This window comes from Equus przewalskii, chromosome X (assembly GCF_037783145.1).
Source record: "Equus przewalskii isolate Varuska chromosome X, EquPr2, whole genome shotgun sequence".
NCBI lineage: Eukaryota > Metazoa > Chordata > Mammalia > Perissodactyla > Equidae > Equus > Equus przewalskii.
Window position 1 is genome coordinate 106,670,636 of NC_091863.1, and position 16,681 is coordinate 106,687,316.

A 16,681-nucleotide genomic window follows, 5' to 3' on the forward strand; every position below is an offset into this window, starting at 1 on the left:
CCCCTCTCCATCTTCTCCCAGCAAGCTCTTGCTTCTATCTGAAAACCTACAGTTGTTGCCTTTTCTGTTGTGCAGTCTTCTCTACAGCCCTAGGCAACATCATTCCTTTTCTCTTGGCTCCACTTTGTTTAGGTCTGATTATATCACATTGAGTCATAAGATCTGTCTACACATTTGTCTTTCTTTCCACCTTTTGCAGATTGTGGGCTTTGTGAGGGTAGGTGGACCATGTTTCATCTCTGCATTTCCCCCACCTCCTTTACATCCAGGCCAATTGACACTCAGCAAATATTGAACGAGTCTGAATGGCATATAACTGTTCAGTATGCATTTGATTTACAGCAGAGGGAGTCACAGAAAAACCTCTTTTGTAGGAGTATGAAATGATCTCAAAGGGTAGTAGAGTGACTACCCATTCTTGGCCATATTCGTGATACTGTCTTTCTTCCCATATAGGTTAATGTCTCACGTGATAAGCATGGTAGACTTCAGGGCAGGCAGGGCAGTCCCTGGGGACTGATCCCAGGAATAGGCTACAAGTCACTATCACTTTAAGAAAACAGAGGGTTTGAAGTCTGTTTAACTATGACATTTGCAGGCAGAGCTGGCTTAAGAGCGACAATAGAAATGAGAGCAGTGTTCCGCCAAGATTTCCCAGCCATTGGCTTAGGGGGCCCCGTAGGCCCACGCTGCAGAAGTGACCTTCATATAGCTCTTAGACAGCAAGGAAAGCAGCATTTACGGCAGGTGTCAATGGGCTGTAGGAATAAAGGGTTTCAGGGAAAGCCAACCTTCTCTAACTGGTGTTTAGGGAAAGATCTCAGAGGGCAGAGCCTGAAAGGAGGAGCCGGATGTGAGAAGAAAAGCCATGGCCATGCTTGTGTTTTGAACTTCAGCCCCACTGTTAAAGAAAAGAGGGGAGATAAAGGAGATGAAGGTGGAACCCAAATTAAATTACTGGGGAATCCATTAAAGTACTTTTTACTAGCAGCTGAGTGTTAACTACATGAACACTCCTAAAGTCATTAAGATTTTTGCTTCACCCCAAGGATAGCTTTTGAATTTAAAGAACCCTTCCAGTGTCTCTAAAAGGGGGATTTTAAAAGGGAAGTGGTCTAGTTGATATACAAGCAGAGATTGTCTTCTCTCCCTAAGAGACCTAGGATGGTCTCAGTCTTCACCTTCCCAACCCGGTGTGTACCAAAAACCTCTAAACCACACCAGGTGTTTAACACTGTGTCAATTTGGTGGGTCTCAGGGAACGGGTCTGCGATGAATGCACAGGTCTTATTTTACAATCATGTTCCCTGAAAAAAACAGAGGCAGCCATCACAATATTCAGCAATTTAATCTGTTTTAATGTAACAAATTATTTAAAAATAATGCCCTCATTGCACAAACACTCACTGAAAACCTGCAGAGTTTAAGGCACTGTGCCAGATGCTAGAGACACAAGGATGAACGAGACAACAGCACTGAACTCAAGCGGCACATAGTCTAGTAAGGGATGCAGATGGTTAGATAACAACCCACCTCCTCTTCCACCACTCGCTGGCAGCTGCTCTCTTAAAGGTCACCAGTGACCGCCAGCCGGCCAAGCCCAGTGACCTCTTTTTAAGAATCAGACTTCTTGGCAATCTTGTTCCTGTGACATTTATGGAAAGACCTGATTGAATTTAAGGACCAAGTCCTGCAAATATCTAGGGGAAGAGCTCTCCAGGCAAGGAGAGAGGAGCAAGTACAAAGGTCTGCAGGTAGCAGCAGGCCTGCTTTATTAAAAGAAACCCAAGGGGACTCTTGTGATTTGAGAGGAATGGGCACAGGGCAGAGTAATCAAACACGAGGTCAGACTGGGAACAGGGGTCAGACTGTGCAGGGCCTTGCAGACCGTGGGAAGGCCTCAGTCTTATTTTCTTCATGACATGGGACGCCACTGTAGGGTTTTGAACAGAGGAGTGACGAGATCTGAATTAACATTTTGAAAGGATCATAGCTTGGTTGTTGGGTAGAGAACAGGCTGTAAAGGACCAACGATGGAAGCAGGGGAACCAGGCTGGAGCCCTTTACAGTAGCCCATGTAAGAAATGATGGTGGCTTAGACAAGGATGGCAGAGGAGACGGTGGTGAGAGGTGGTCAGATTCCAGATATATTATGAAGGCAGAGTAGATAGAATTGGCTGATGGGCTAGATGTGTCCTGAGAGAGAAAAAGAAATGTGAAAGATACTCTGGGAATTTTGGCCTGAGCAACTGGAAGGACAGAGTTGCCACTTACTGAGATGGGAAAGATTGTGAGACGGAGAAGTTTCAGGGCAAATTTAAAAGTTTGTTTGGGGGCAGGTGAAGTTTCAGATACCAATTAAGCTTCCAAGTGGAGTGGGATGTTGGTTACATGAATCTGGAGCCTAGGGTAGAGGTCAGGCTGGAGATGCACATGGAAGCCAAGCCTTTCAGCATCCTCTCTGGGCAAGCTCCACCTGACTCAACCGACACCATCAGCTACGCGGTGTAAGAACGAGCTTGCCTGCAGCCAGCCCGGCCTCCTCACCTTCTTCCTCACACATCATGCTCGTCCTGGCCTTTGTTCTCAGGGCTCGCTTGGCCTGCAAAAGTAGGCGTTCTAGTTATGGCAAAAGCCACTTAAGAAAGTACCATAGTGATGGGTGCAATATAGATTCTGTTATCCTGATGAGCTATCTTTCACTGAGGAAACAGATTTTTGTTGGAGTTGCTTTTCTCCTAACGTGTACTGGCATCAGAATATGAAGATCTGGATAAATTCAAAATGGCATCCTAGATGCCAGAGAAGTTTCTTGAGGAACCAACATTCAATCAAATTCACCTGGAGGAATACCTACTATCCGGCCATGCACCCTCAAGATAAACTCTTGGGGTATTATTTTAGGGGAATATGGTAAATTGTAAGGAAAGCAAGAAAATCACAGTGTTTTGTTTCTTGCAAAAGCCAATGAAAGTGAAATAAACCACATAATAAAACTTGTCTGAAGCCTCATCTTTCAGCTGCAGTTTGTCTACTAGGTACATTGTTAGCTCCTTACTAAAGTCATTCGCTGGCTGGGAGCTTGACAAGTACTAATTATTCTCATCAGCTCCCCGACCCTGCAAACAAGATTCACAAAAGTTTCAAAGTGGTAAAATTTGAAAGCCTGGGGAACACAGTGTGCTCAAAATTATTCACAGAGCTTTAGAAACATGAGACAGGTATCCAGACAGAAAGTTGGGCCAGAAAACACATGGTAGGTTGAGTTTCTTCATCTTCAAGTGTTAAGGGTAGCCACTCTCTACCCCTCCCTCCACTAGGAGGTTCTGTGGGGTGAGCTGAGGTAATGTTATATGTACAAAGCGTGACATCTGACTTCTTTTATTTAGGCATTAGAGGTCCTTTACGGATCCTCATACAACTACTCTTCTGAGCCTGTGGAGGAAAGAGAGACGGCCAAGCCATTCAACAAATGACTCAACAGTGGCTGCCAGAAAGCTGGGCTAGTGCCAGGCAAAGGAAAGCTGCTAATTCCTCAGATCACCATGGCAATGTCAAAAGTGATTAGACAATTTTGTGGCTCTGGCTGGTGTCCTTTGTGATTCATGGTCCACTGGCCTAACCTTAATTTTGGTCTTCCCCTATTTTTGTTAAGCTAGCGTATGCATATATGCAGCCAGTCTGTCTGTCTGTTTGCATACCTGTCTGAATATATTTCCTACCTACCCACCTGCCTGCCTTTTCATTTACCTAGCACCCAAGAGTAGAACTAGAGAGTTGCTAAGTTCTATAGAGTCATCTTGTAGCACACTCCCTCATTTTACAGATGGAGAAACCAAGGCCCAGGGAGAAGTGACAGCACCAAGGTCTCACAATGAATTTAACAGCAGAGTTGTAATGTGACCTTAGGTTGCCTGATTTTCAATTCTTGGTCTCTGTCTATCACTGGCTCAGCCTCTTGCTACTCTGTCTTTCTCTACTTATGTCTGCATTTCTGCTCCTCTCTCTGTCTTTGTCTCTGTCTCTCTCACATACACACAAGCTTTGAGAAATTAATTGGGGTTTGGCACATGTCCTACATTTTCACCATTTTCTCACAAATGATCACATCCTTATAACATAAATACTTAGTCGACCCCCATTACTTTACTGCATTCCTTCAGCTCCAAGCTTTGGTCATGTTTTGGTAATATCTTCTTTTGCTAAAAAGGTCAAACTAAATACCTTTATTATGCCACAGATGTTGCTTTCACCAGTGGGATTATTACAACTAGGAAATATCTCAAGGCTAGTTTCTTAAATTAATTTTTATGATACCTCTTCTACCCTCAAGTTTACTCTGACCTTAGAGTATTTGAAAGACTGCGCATATTTCCCCATGGCAAATCGAGAATTCACTTTTAATTTGAGCCATACTTTCCAATGTAACTTGTTGATGGTAAAAAAAAAAAAAAAAAAAGAAAGACTATCGCTAGCTTTCTCATCCTCAATTTAAAAAATAACACTATAATCTATTGCATATTATACACAAAATAGCTTTCAACTTGAAAAGTCACCAAAAAAGAGAGAATACTCTCTAGAGGTTTTACAAATTCTGTAGAATGTGACTTGCCACTTTCTGTTTTCTTTGAATTTATATGAGAAAGGAAATGAGCATATCAGCTGTGATGGATATTCTTTCCAGTTTGTTGTCTGTTTTAGATTATAAGTTCCCAGAAGACAGGGCTATCTTAAGCCTCTGCTCAGTGCCTATTTAGTGTCTGATGTAAACAGGCAATGAATCTGTACTTTTGGCTCAGCTGCAGTTGCTGGTAGAAATGGAGCTGGTGTTGCAGAAAGAAAAAAGAAAAGAAAATCAAGGCTGGCTCTTCACAAAAGGTCAGCTGAGAGTTATTCTGACCTAGTCTGGTTCTACATTCAGGAAGAAACTCTAGAATATTCCTTATAAAACCCACTTATTTTGAAGCTAGATCTCGTCATTCTACCTGCCTTTAAAAATTGGCAAATAGATTTAATATGTATGCATGTGAATCATGCCAAGGCAGCAAAGAGATTTATTTGAGGTAAAGAAAATGAGCATAACTGCTCCATCACTTGCTATAGCAACTCAGAATAGTTCCCTCAGTAGCTTGTGACCCAACAAGCTCAACCTAGTGCAGACTCTTTGAGGCACCAACTGTGTATTGTATTAGCATGCACCATATTTCAGCACAACGTTTATTTCTGTCTCCCCAACTCAACTGTGAGTACCACAAAGGCAGGGTCTCTCACTGATTCACCTCTGTATCCCCAGTGCCTGGCAGAGTCTGGCAGAGCAGGTGCTTCAAGCGAACACCCATTGAGCAGATCAATGGTGCTCAAAGCAGGGAGCTAAAATTGCACGAAAGATGCAATTAAATGGCAATTATCAGCTTCCTTCCATTTTTCAAAACCATCTTTGTTAGGTCTCCTTACCTGGAGACACACACAACATTTCTAAAACATATGGAATCATTTTAAAGAGGACTGGTAGAAACCACTTAAGTTAGCACAAGAAGGAACACACAAAGGATTTTCAGTTCTCCTATCACGGCTTCTTTCCATCTTAACATTGTTGCTTATAAGCATCCTCTCTTTTCCTAGACTCAAATTGATTGTATTTCATCAAAACGGCATATTAGCATTCTGCAGATATATTTGATACAAAATAGCATAAATGAAATTTCACTTTATTTGGGCTAATAAAATGAAAGGACTAAATTATAAGCTGTCATCATCAAATTTTGTGTATTACATAGTTTGGAATATCTCTAAATGTTTATTTTATATCCCACTCCCAATCCTATGACAATTTTACCAACCTAATAGTTAAAGTACATTTACCAATGACGACAAGGATTGACCAGAATTAAAGAGAGGCAGGGAAATAGAGACAGTGCTGCTGACAGCTACAGATGCCTAAATGATTACTGAAGGACAACACTCATTGCTTGAGGCCTTTCACTGTATTTAAAAACACTGAAGTGCTTATCACTACTTAGCATAGTATGTATTTTTATTGGCACTCAAAAAATATTACATTAATCACATATAGCCCTCATTTGGAGCCAAAACCATTATCAATTTGATCTTCTACTATATTTATGAGACTTGGCTCCACATCATTTTTGATGTTTCCAAAAATCACATACACCCACAAAGGAGTTTATTCCAAAGGCTACACATTCTCTATCGAGCACTCTGCTAATTTCATTCATAACACCTCTCCCAATCTGGACCTGCTTCCTGTGGACGGTCTATAGCCGCCACTAGAATGTCAGCTCTGTGAACAGGAACTTTACCTTTCTTAGTCAATTGTCAAATCCCTAGCACTAAGAATCGTGCTGGGTTATGGTAGGTGCTCAATAATTATATCTGTAATAACTGAATGAATTAATCAATTAATAGTAAATATTCAATCACAGGACTGGATAATCACCAAGTTGGAGGTCCCCTCCTGGTTTCCCCAAACTATGGAAGGCCATCACCTGTTTCCTTCAGTCTCAGTAAGACTCAGTGCCAAGTGACCTGATTGCAGGCTATGAAAAGACATGAACAAGAACACCTGTTGCTGAGATGTGACACATGTCCTCCATGAGAATGGGAAATCGGAGTTCTTACGCTTGAGATTGTTGTAGGACAGAAGGCTGAGAAAGAGGATCACCCCTAGGTATCCTGCTTTCACTCTGCACTCAGATTAGAAATGCAGTGCTCGGGTACTCACATTAAACTATAGTTCATGTGGACTGAATTTAAAATCAACCTCAAGAGTATTATTTTATTTATAAATATTTTAGTAGCATTGCCAAAGAGACACTGAAGGTGCTCATAGAGAACGGAATAAATGAGGCTTACAGAACTTTCCTGGTGGATGGCTTAACATGAAATTTCATGATCACTGAGTAGTAAATCACACGGCTCTTCAATGATATAACATTGCATGGTTTTCAGACAATCTCCTCAAAAAGTTCCTGTCCTCCCATCCTATCTCATTTTTCCATAAAAGATACAAGCATTTATAATTATAAATAAGTTTTTGAGGCTCTCTCAGTTTATTTCACCCCTTATGAATTCCCCTCTGTGCTTCCTATGTAACCAGAAATTAACTCTCATTAATTAGCTAAGAGAGGTTATTTGACCGAAAGAATGTCACAGTGACCACTTTCCCCTGCATAGGTTCAGAACGTAGGTTATCGTTTAAAAGCTGTTTGTGAGTCAGAAAATGGCTCCTGCCCAAAGCATCACATAATGTTCATTTCTTTCCTGTAGCTTTTATTCCTTTTCAAGCAAACAAGCTATAATGGGCTTAAGAAAGTCTGTATTTTGCCTCACATCCTCTATGACATTGTCAAATCAATTCATATGAAAAAAGTGGGAGAAAGACTATGCATAGGCTCCTCATAAAGTCTCATACATTTACATTTTAATACAGAAACAATCAGGATAGGCCATTTAAAGGCCCATTTATGCCAGTTTAGGATGACTCTGACATTCCACGGCTGTACATGAGCAGCCTTCTCTTAGGGCTCCTGACGAATGAACAAGAGCTCTCAGAGAAGAGAAGGTAAACTGGGCCCTGTGGCGAGCAGAAATCAAGTCAGAAACTGTAGAAGCCTTGAGAAGAAAGACCACCGTGCTGCCAAATGCCATCTACACATGGTTTCCAGCATACCCACGGCAAAAATTATGAAAGTTGAAAAGTTTTTAAGCCACATAAGGCCTTGATGAAGCCCCCCTTCCAATTCCAGTGTCTGGCTGATGAGGCAGTGCGGAGCCGTCTGGAAAATCAATGGAGCAAATTGGACTGTAAGCCAATGAAAGTGAAGGGACGCCCCACGGTGCCACAGTGACAGTCATTTTTTCCCTAGGTGCGATTTTAGTATTTCAAAAAAGGGCCATTTGCCAAGTAGGAAATATTTCAACTGGAAGGGGAACAGAAATAATCTAGTAATTTCGAACTTGTGAAACAGTATTCTCCATTTTAACGTGCACATAAGATGGCCTGTGATATACGGTTGTACTACAGATACCCTGGACAAGATGGTGAGACTAAAATAATGAAAAATATTGCAGACAAAAAACCATCTAGAATAGTGAAATAGAAAGATAAGGCAGAAGCAACAAATATACCTGGAAAAGGATTCAAAGTACTGAGAACATAAAATAAAAGATATTTAAATCTTTTGATGGAGAAAGGGCTACAGCTGTAATTAAGAAGGAACATTAAAGAGATGATGCATACATTTAACTGTGGATCCCCAGTCTACAGCCACAATCCTCCCTTTCTTCCTTTCAACCGAATTTTGAGTTTTAGGCTCTTTTTCCAACCCAGCCAGTCCATGTGACCTCTTCTCCATGTGACCTCGTACTATCAGCTGGCCTCAAAACCTCCAAAACAAAATGCACTCTACCTGTTGCCCACCTAAACAAGCAAGCAAAATATACTAGCTAGCATAGGTAATTACAAATCAAGGTACTGAACAGGACGCAGTTGACCTCAGTTCTTGTCCCAAGTTTGCCACTAACCAGCCATGTGTACTTAGGTAAGTCATTGTCTTGGTGAGTATCTGTCTCCTCACCCGCACAACATTAAGGCCTTGTAAATTGGAGCCATACAGGAACTCCCTGTGCTGTCTTCCTCACCTGTTTCCATAAGCCCCACTCTTCTTCTGTGTCAAGATCCTGTGACTATAAATCAGAGATGCACTTCTTGGAGTTTCCAACCTCTCTGGGATCCTCTTCTCCCTCATACTCCCTTGCCACAGAATTATGCCCAGCTTTTCTTTGGATTTTTAAAAGACTGCCTTCCTAAAATCTGGTCATGGAGCTGATTCTTGTGTTTAGAACATGGCCGATGATCTGAATAAGTGGAATAGTGACAACATGGAAGGCAGTCCCAAGCGTACTTTGAATATTGGCAAATTTCTTTCCATTCCATCTTCTCCAAACCCACCCTTTCTGCTTCCCCATCTCCTCCCACAAAGCCTAGTACAGCAGATGTAAGAAGGTGTAAAGATGTTAGGGAAGACAAGCTTTCTAACTCCTCCGTCAATTTCTAACTGGGCCTCGGCTAGGTGCTGAGGAAGACAGCACAGTGACGGCTGGAAGAAGCCTGAGTGGCCTTCTAAGAGTTAACGTGACTTTCTTGGCACCTAACTCATTAGCGGGCAACACCTGTGCCATGTCATTTTGAAGCCAGCTTAGAATGCCTTCCTTCGTTTTAGTGGTATTTGGTTATTTTTCAAAGATTTCTTGTGGGCAAGCTAAAAAGACAGTGAACTTTCAGATGCTCACATATAAGAAGCTGATAATTGCATCTGTGGTGTTGAATTGCTGCCCTAGCTGGCAGAGGTTAAAACAAGAAGCAATGTTTTAACTTCTTGTGACATTTATAAGAATTGTAAAGCTGGCTTTTGCCGGAAAACTTATGCTTAATCTAAGCAGTTCTGATACACTGGAAAATGTTCCTACATATCCACTTTACAAAATTAAACAGAATGTTGGAAAGAAGTCTTGGCCCACGTCTCTGAAAACAACTAATTGTACCACTTCAGAGCTAGAAAGAACCTTAGGGATCATCTACTTTGAACACTGGTTTTATAGATGAAGAAACAAGCTCAGAGAGAGGAAGCTCTATGTCTAAGGTCACATGGCTCATTTGTAGCGGTGAGACCCAGGTCTTCCGCCTCCCAATCCAGGGCTCTTCCTACGACAGAAGTAGGCAAAGCCAAACGCCACTACAATTACTAACCTTCAATGCTTGCATTTTTCTTTCAACAGATAGTTTGCCTTGAGTAACAAAAATGCTTTGAGTAATCAAGTGAAATATCCCTAGGGGATTAGTTGGCCCATTTACATTCTATGACAGGGAAGGGGTGAACTGCCAAATTCTAATGCTGAGAAAGACAAGAAAAGTATGGAATAGAAGGAGCGTATGTTGGGTTACACTTTAGGACTAGCTAAGCGGAGGTGGTCCTAATGATAGAGTGGCCAGAAGCAGCAAAATTAGAATCCGAATCCAGGGAAGTATGAAATAGAGGAAGCCAAAGGGGCCAGACAAAGGGTTAGTGACATCTGTACAAAAGCAATGAAAGCAAAGAGCATAATTCACCTTGACCACGCCCCAGCCATCCAACCATTTTCTGTCCATTTTGTTTTATTTTGTTCATGGCATTTATCACTCTCTGAAATTAGCTTTTTCATTTACTTGTATACTTATTTTCTGTTTCTCTCCAACATGTGCTCACACACACACCCCTTAAGAAATACAAGAAAAGGGACCGTGTCTTTCTTATCATCCCCAGTGCCTGGAACATAGTAAGTGCCTAGTAGACACATATTGAGTGAATAAATTTGAGAAAGGTAAAAGAATTTAGGCTATGGTTGATGCAAACTATGCAAATAAAAGCATCCAATACTATAAATTTAAGAATGTTTTTATGATTGTTACTTCCGGTCAGAATAAGAGAAGTACATCTAAGTATCTAACTCATTTAGGGCAAAGGAAATAGGAACACTGGTCAATATGTGTCCCATTATTATGAGAGCTTTTGTGCCAGGAGGGACCTGAAGGGGGTGTGGCATAGTGGAAGGGGGTGCCATCTACATATCCAAGAGCATCAAGGTATGTTTTCAGGATTACAAATGCAATGAGGGATATTTGGGACCCGAGAGTGACCTTGAAAGGGACTTTGAATTGACAGCTAGGGCCAAGAACACTTAGATTTAAGACTTGCAAACAAAGGACCATGTTAAATTTCTAAAGAGGAGGCTGGGATGGACCCATGAAGGCCAAGAAGTCACCTGACTTTCTAGCCATTACAATTCGGAGGGTATGATGGCCTCTCACACTCCATTGGGCAGTAACTCAACTGGAAGGAACTGTACCTATTTCGGGAAGGGGGGAATGAGGTTACCTTTCTTCAAAAGAAATATTGTTCCCTGTGCTAAAGCCAGATCTGTAGTTTCTGTAAGAACAACTCATTTACAAAAAATTCCCCTAACAATACTATACACATTAACCAAGATTTGTCTATCCCTTTGCTCTAATTAAGTTTTAGGGTTAAACATAATCATTCTGACTCTGGACTGAACACTGAAAGCCAGCTTGAAATGTAAAATCCTGAAGTAATTCAATATTTACTAAACCTAAAGGAAGCAATCAATTTCTAATTCGAATTAATGCACATTTTCCCCCCATTTTAGCACTGTCTTATTTCCCTTAAGTTCCTCTTTGGTCATTAAGATTGTCAGCAAGGTTAGAGTCATCAAACAATTTGTCACATGCTGCAGATATTTCTAGACCAAATTAAATTCTCAATGTACTTGCACATAACTAAAGAAAAATGTGTTAGACACTTGAGGACAAAGACTCAATATGTTCCATATTCACAGCCTGTTGCTCCACAGACAGCATGGCACCTAGTGGGTTTTCAGTGAAAATTCGCAGAATGCATGAAAGAAAACAATTTACCTATACTCTGATACAATTATTTTCACACATTCAAAATCTCAGGTATGTCTGGCCCAGCATGTGTGTATGTGTCTATGCACTCACGTGCTCTCAAAATGCCCACACGCTCGTCCTTCAGGTTGAACACATTATCCTTCCTCTTGGCATGTGTGTTTGTATAACAAAACACTTAAACAAGATAACCATACAATTTGCCCCAAGAAAGATAATTTTAATTAACATTTCCCTCAAACACATCAACCTTCCAGCACCTAAAAATTGAACTCAATTTTCATTAGGAAAGCTGTTCCTGCCTCCCTAGAAAAATACAAATTTTAAGGTTTCAATTGCCAATTTATATCTCCAGTTCATAATAACAGAAATTCAGTTTACTTGTCATGCTTTCCCTGGAAAGCTCCCTTTGAACAACTTTCCTAACTTAGACTACTTTTATTTCTGCACCGGCTAATGCTCAGCACCTCTCCCCTGTTTTCAACTCTTAATACTTCTTGAAGCTAGATGCCCCCATCTGCATTCCTGAGACAGGATGACAAAAACCAGACTACACTTCAGCCTCCTAGGATATCCTGCCCTGGAGATGCTCAGCAGGCAATTGGAAATTGGAGTTAGCCTGGAGCTCCGGAATGAGTTAAGGATTGGAGAGGTCAATTTGGTAATCATTAGTGTAGAGGTGAAAGGTGAAGCTATGCAAGGAGATGAAATTACCCAGAATGAGAACATAGCAGAGAAGGGAAGCAGATCAATGACAGGACCTTGGGAATTGCTCCATCTAAAGGGGCGAGAGGGAGGGGGAGGTTGTGTCTGTGCGTGTGTGCGAGTACATGTACGTAAAAGCAATCCGAACAAAGGAAACTTAAAAAGTGTTGAGAAGACAGGAGATGAACCAAGATAAATTATGAATGGTTTCAAGCAAGGGAAGATGTGCAAAAGTTCCAGAACCTCCAGAGAGTTCAAGAGGGCTGAGGCCAGGGAAGAAGTCATGGGATTTTGAAACAGGGTGGTCACGGATAACCTTCAGGAAGGGAGTCTTCCTGATGCCATTCTTGTGGACTCTGTGTGCCCATATGCAGATGTGTACAGGTGTATATTCACATACTCCAAGCCACCATAGATTAAATATTAGTAGTGAATGAGACTGGTACCGAGTGAGCCAGACAATGACCGTAATAACCACTAACTTTTATTGACACTTGCTATGTGCCATGGATAGTGCTAAGCACTTGATATGCCTGATCTCAACTTAATCCTCACAACAACTATACAAGGTGGCTACATTTTACATGTGAAAAAGTCTGAAAGCCCAGAAAGGTTAAATAAATTACTCAAGGTCACACTGCTAGAGAGTGGCAGCACCAGGATAGGACCCAAGGATGGTTTGACTTTAAAGGCCCATATTCTCAGTCACTGAAGAAACATGTCTATTATACTGATGTTAGCTAGGTAATCTATGCATGAGGGGAAGAGAGCTGATATTGGTTGAGTGTCTTCTATTGCCAATGGCATCTCCTTTCACACATATACCATCAACATTATGGCTATATTTAGGTAAACCTTATGAAGGCATATTTAAAGAAATCTGATTCAGCTTTTTGGAAAATAAGTTGAAGCTATATGATTCCAAAACAACCAGTTATAATTCAAATGTATTTACTACAATAGCTCCCAATAGTTTGAAAGTAAAAAAAAAAATGTGGCGTCATTGATTTGGTGGTTGTTACCGATATTCAAATTACTGACAATCAAACTCATCTGAAAAGAGAGGGAGTTTGATAGAATGATTTTAAAGGCTCCTCCAGCCTTGACCTTCTATGATTCTCATATGCAGGTCCAATGCCAATAATTTTAAAGATATAGAATAGGAAGCAGAATGTAAATGCAGCAGCAGAACTGGTTTGGATGTAAGCATCCTTTTATTTCTTAAATTTATAGAGGACTACTGTTAAAATATTATAAAAATAGTCTTGGGTTGTTGGAGGCCTTGACTGCTAACTTAAACAGAAGTCTGGAAATTCCATCACAAAATGATACACTAAAAATCCAGCCAAATAATTTGCTTACAGCCGACTGAAGACCTTATGATACAGCTGGCTATAGGAAAAAGAGAGAGAGAGTGACAAACACTCTAGCAATTAATGTTTTTGCTGTCTATAGAAAAACAAATGAGGTTCTGGTCTGAAACAATTAGCATTGCTGTTAATTGTGCATGTGTGTAGCAATAATACAAGGCATTTGGGATGGTTCCACTGATTGTTCCCTTCTTTCACTGGATTACAATATCCATTCAGACAGCTAAATACTAGCAAGCATTTATGCAAATTGTTAATTATGAGGCAGAGATAATCATAACCTTGTATATTTATAAAACTGCATGTACAATGGGGATTACCAAATGAATTGTTGCTTTATTATTTTACTAGTAGTTGAAAAATATGCTGGCCTTGCAAATAGTTTTCATACATCGTTCAGTCCACCAGAATTAAAAATGGCTCCACTAACATTTACCAAAGCCGTTTCTTTTCCATCACCATCTGTACTCCTCTCTTCCTTTCTTACAAACGAAGACCAGGTATAAATTGTTCTGATAATAACTTCTGGTCAAACTGTTCAGCACCGTAATAAAAATATAGAGAATGTCAATATTTGCTTTGTTATACAGCAAAACTGTGATAGAGAGATGGTTCTATCATGTAGCAAATTTTCAAGCAAAAATAAAACAAAATTCTCAACATTTACCCCATGAAAGCAATTATAGGGCTAATAGTCCCTATGTTATTGATCATTATCTTAATGATCATCTACTCCATTTTATCTTACAGATGAGAAAATCAAATCTCACAGCAGAGATGGGACTAGAGCAAAGTCACCCCACTAGTTAGTAGCAGAACCTAGTACTCTTGCCACCATGACACACCCAATCTATGATCTTTAAACGCCCTCCCATGCTAAAATTGTGTGATTGGGTGTCTACGTGTGTCTATACCATTTATCTCAACGAATTATATAATCTGACTATGAAATTAAACACTGAACTTACTATTCTCAGCTGTCAAACAAATCCACAGAGGCCCTAGTAGGAATACGGAAGCCCAGCCACTGAAAGCTAAACTGGGCATCTAAGAAATGACCCATCTAGTCTATTTAATGAGGGTCCTCCCTAGTGGAGGAATCCCATGGCTACAGCTTTTGATCTCACTAACCTATTTGGCCAGGGAGCATAGGATGGGATGTAGGTAAGTAGGAAAACAAAGTAGAGACACTGGTAAACATTTCTGGAGCCAATAAGCCTACAACAGGCCAAATACAGTACTGGTGAGCATCGTGATCTTAGAAAACAATGTGCCAAGCAATTAGGGCACACATTTACAAAATGGCTTATGATTCTCCCAGCCTCTTCAGCACTGGTGGCAACACGATGGTACAGCTCATGGTGACAGTTGTCGCCTGCAAAGGCACTATCCTGCAGCATTCTCAATACCTCCCTCACTCCCACAGTTAGGAACTTTTCTTTGTTTGATTAGATCTACTCTGCTGCATTGTTCATGTCATAAGGCCCCTGGCCTATGGGATTACTCTACCCTGCAAGTCTACATATTTCCGTATTTTAAAAGCCCTGATATGTTCAAATAATTGATTTTCCTTCAATGAAATGCTAACCTAGTTGTTCCCTAAACCATCATCCAGCCAAGCAACAGGCCAGCGTGCCTGAAGCATTGTGAAGAACACTGTTGATGGTGGGGTCTTCTTCTTAACAAAACAGTCCACTGTGTCATCCTATTTCAGCAAAAAGAAAAAGGAGCTAATGACCAACTGCCCAACTGTTTGGGGTGCTGGCCCCAAATATTCATCCCGCTTCTGAACTAGGTCAGCTTTCAGACCCGAGGCTACATGCCTGGGTAGTTCCAGGTGTTTTAAACTAAAAGAGAGCTGGAAAGAATTTGTCCAAGCCAAACTCTATTTATTGTATTGAAATTAAACTGATAGGCAGCTGCAGAGTCTATTTATCTAGCTTACTTGGGTTTAGTTAAGCTAAAAATACATTGTCACTTACCTTGATGCATCTAGAATCTGAAAAATCCTCCACCTGTTAAAGGAACAGTAAAACCAGGTGCTAGCAAGAGCTTGGTAAGAGAGGAGTTAAAATAATACAAGTTTTCCGTTGTGCTTTGATCGCATATTTTTCCAGCTCCCCAAGCTGCAAGGAATCAGAGGGCTGCAAGCGGCAGGGCAGCACTGATAGCCAGACTTCTGGAGGGCTACAGGCTGAGAATGATAGATCTACCCCCTAGACCTGCTAATTCCATTCCTTTTCACAAAAGCAATGACAATATAAGCAAAAAAACAAAAGTCAATAAACCAAAAACCAAACCAAACCATGCTACGGCATCACTAAAATGGAAATGCCTGATTGAAAGGACCTAGGAGGAATTGATAGGGATTTTTCATAATATCAGGAATGTATGAAACACAAACAACAAAAGGAAAAGAAAAGAAAAAAAGAATGATTAGACTTTGCTGATGCTCTTCAAAAAGATGAAAATTCACAGCACACAGAAAGGGATACATAAATCATCACTCTAGTCCCTTCCACCCAAATGCAAGCCATCCATCAAAGTAAACAATGTCTCTCCATTCAAAAAAAATGCTCAGCTGTTTTTATAATACGTATCTTAAGAATCACAAAACACTAATCCTAACAACATGAATTTCTAAAATTAGCAGGGACTGTGAAGTTGGGCATGAGTCAATTGCTAATTTGAGGGTTCAAATGGGCTCAGTTAGATTTTTGTTTTATATTAAGCAAGGGATAGTATAATGTGATAATATTTTTGTGCCCAAAGCGAGCTATATGGGTTGTACATTTTCTTGGAGAAGTGTTTCTTTACATCAAATATGTCTGGAGGCTTTAGAAGTGAGTTAAGAGAGACTTTAAATAGCATGACTAGCAGCAGTGCCCTTGAATCATCATCTGAGAAGCAATATAAGACTCTAATAATCAGTTCCTGGTGTGGCTAAGCCCTGCTTCCCCTGTTCTGTGAGTTGTTAAGACGGCTGGAGAAGCAAACGTTATGAGAAAAAAAAGTGATGTACTTGGTGAGCGCTGATGTCAGATCTGTTAGACAAGACATTCTCATTAGCTGACTTACCATCCAGGGCCCGATGTGCTCCTCTTCCATTCCAGCCACAAGGAAG

At 40.7% G+C, this 16,681-nt stretch overlaps 1 protein-coding gene across 3 annotated transcripts in view; it reads right to left on the reverse strand.

Moving 5' to 3' along the window:
• HS6ST2 (heparan sulfate 6-O-sulfotransferase 2) overlaps positions 1–16,681 on the reverse strand; it is a 273,281-nt gene that overhangs the window by 63,808 nt on the left and 192,792 nt on the right. Inside the window, exon 3 of one of the 3 annotated variants that reach the window (XM_070606646.1) lies at positions 15,540–15,572. The exons of the other annotated variants lie outside the window; for them this stretch is intronic. Coding sequence (XP_070462747.1) covers positions 15,540–15,572 — 33 coding nt within the window. The remainder of the gene's footprint in view (positions 1–15,539; positions 15,573–16,681) is intronic. 3 annotated transcript variants of the gene reach the window in all.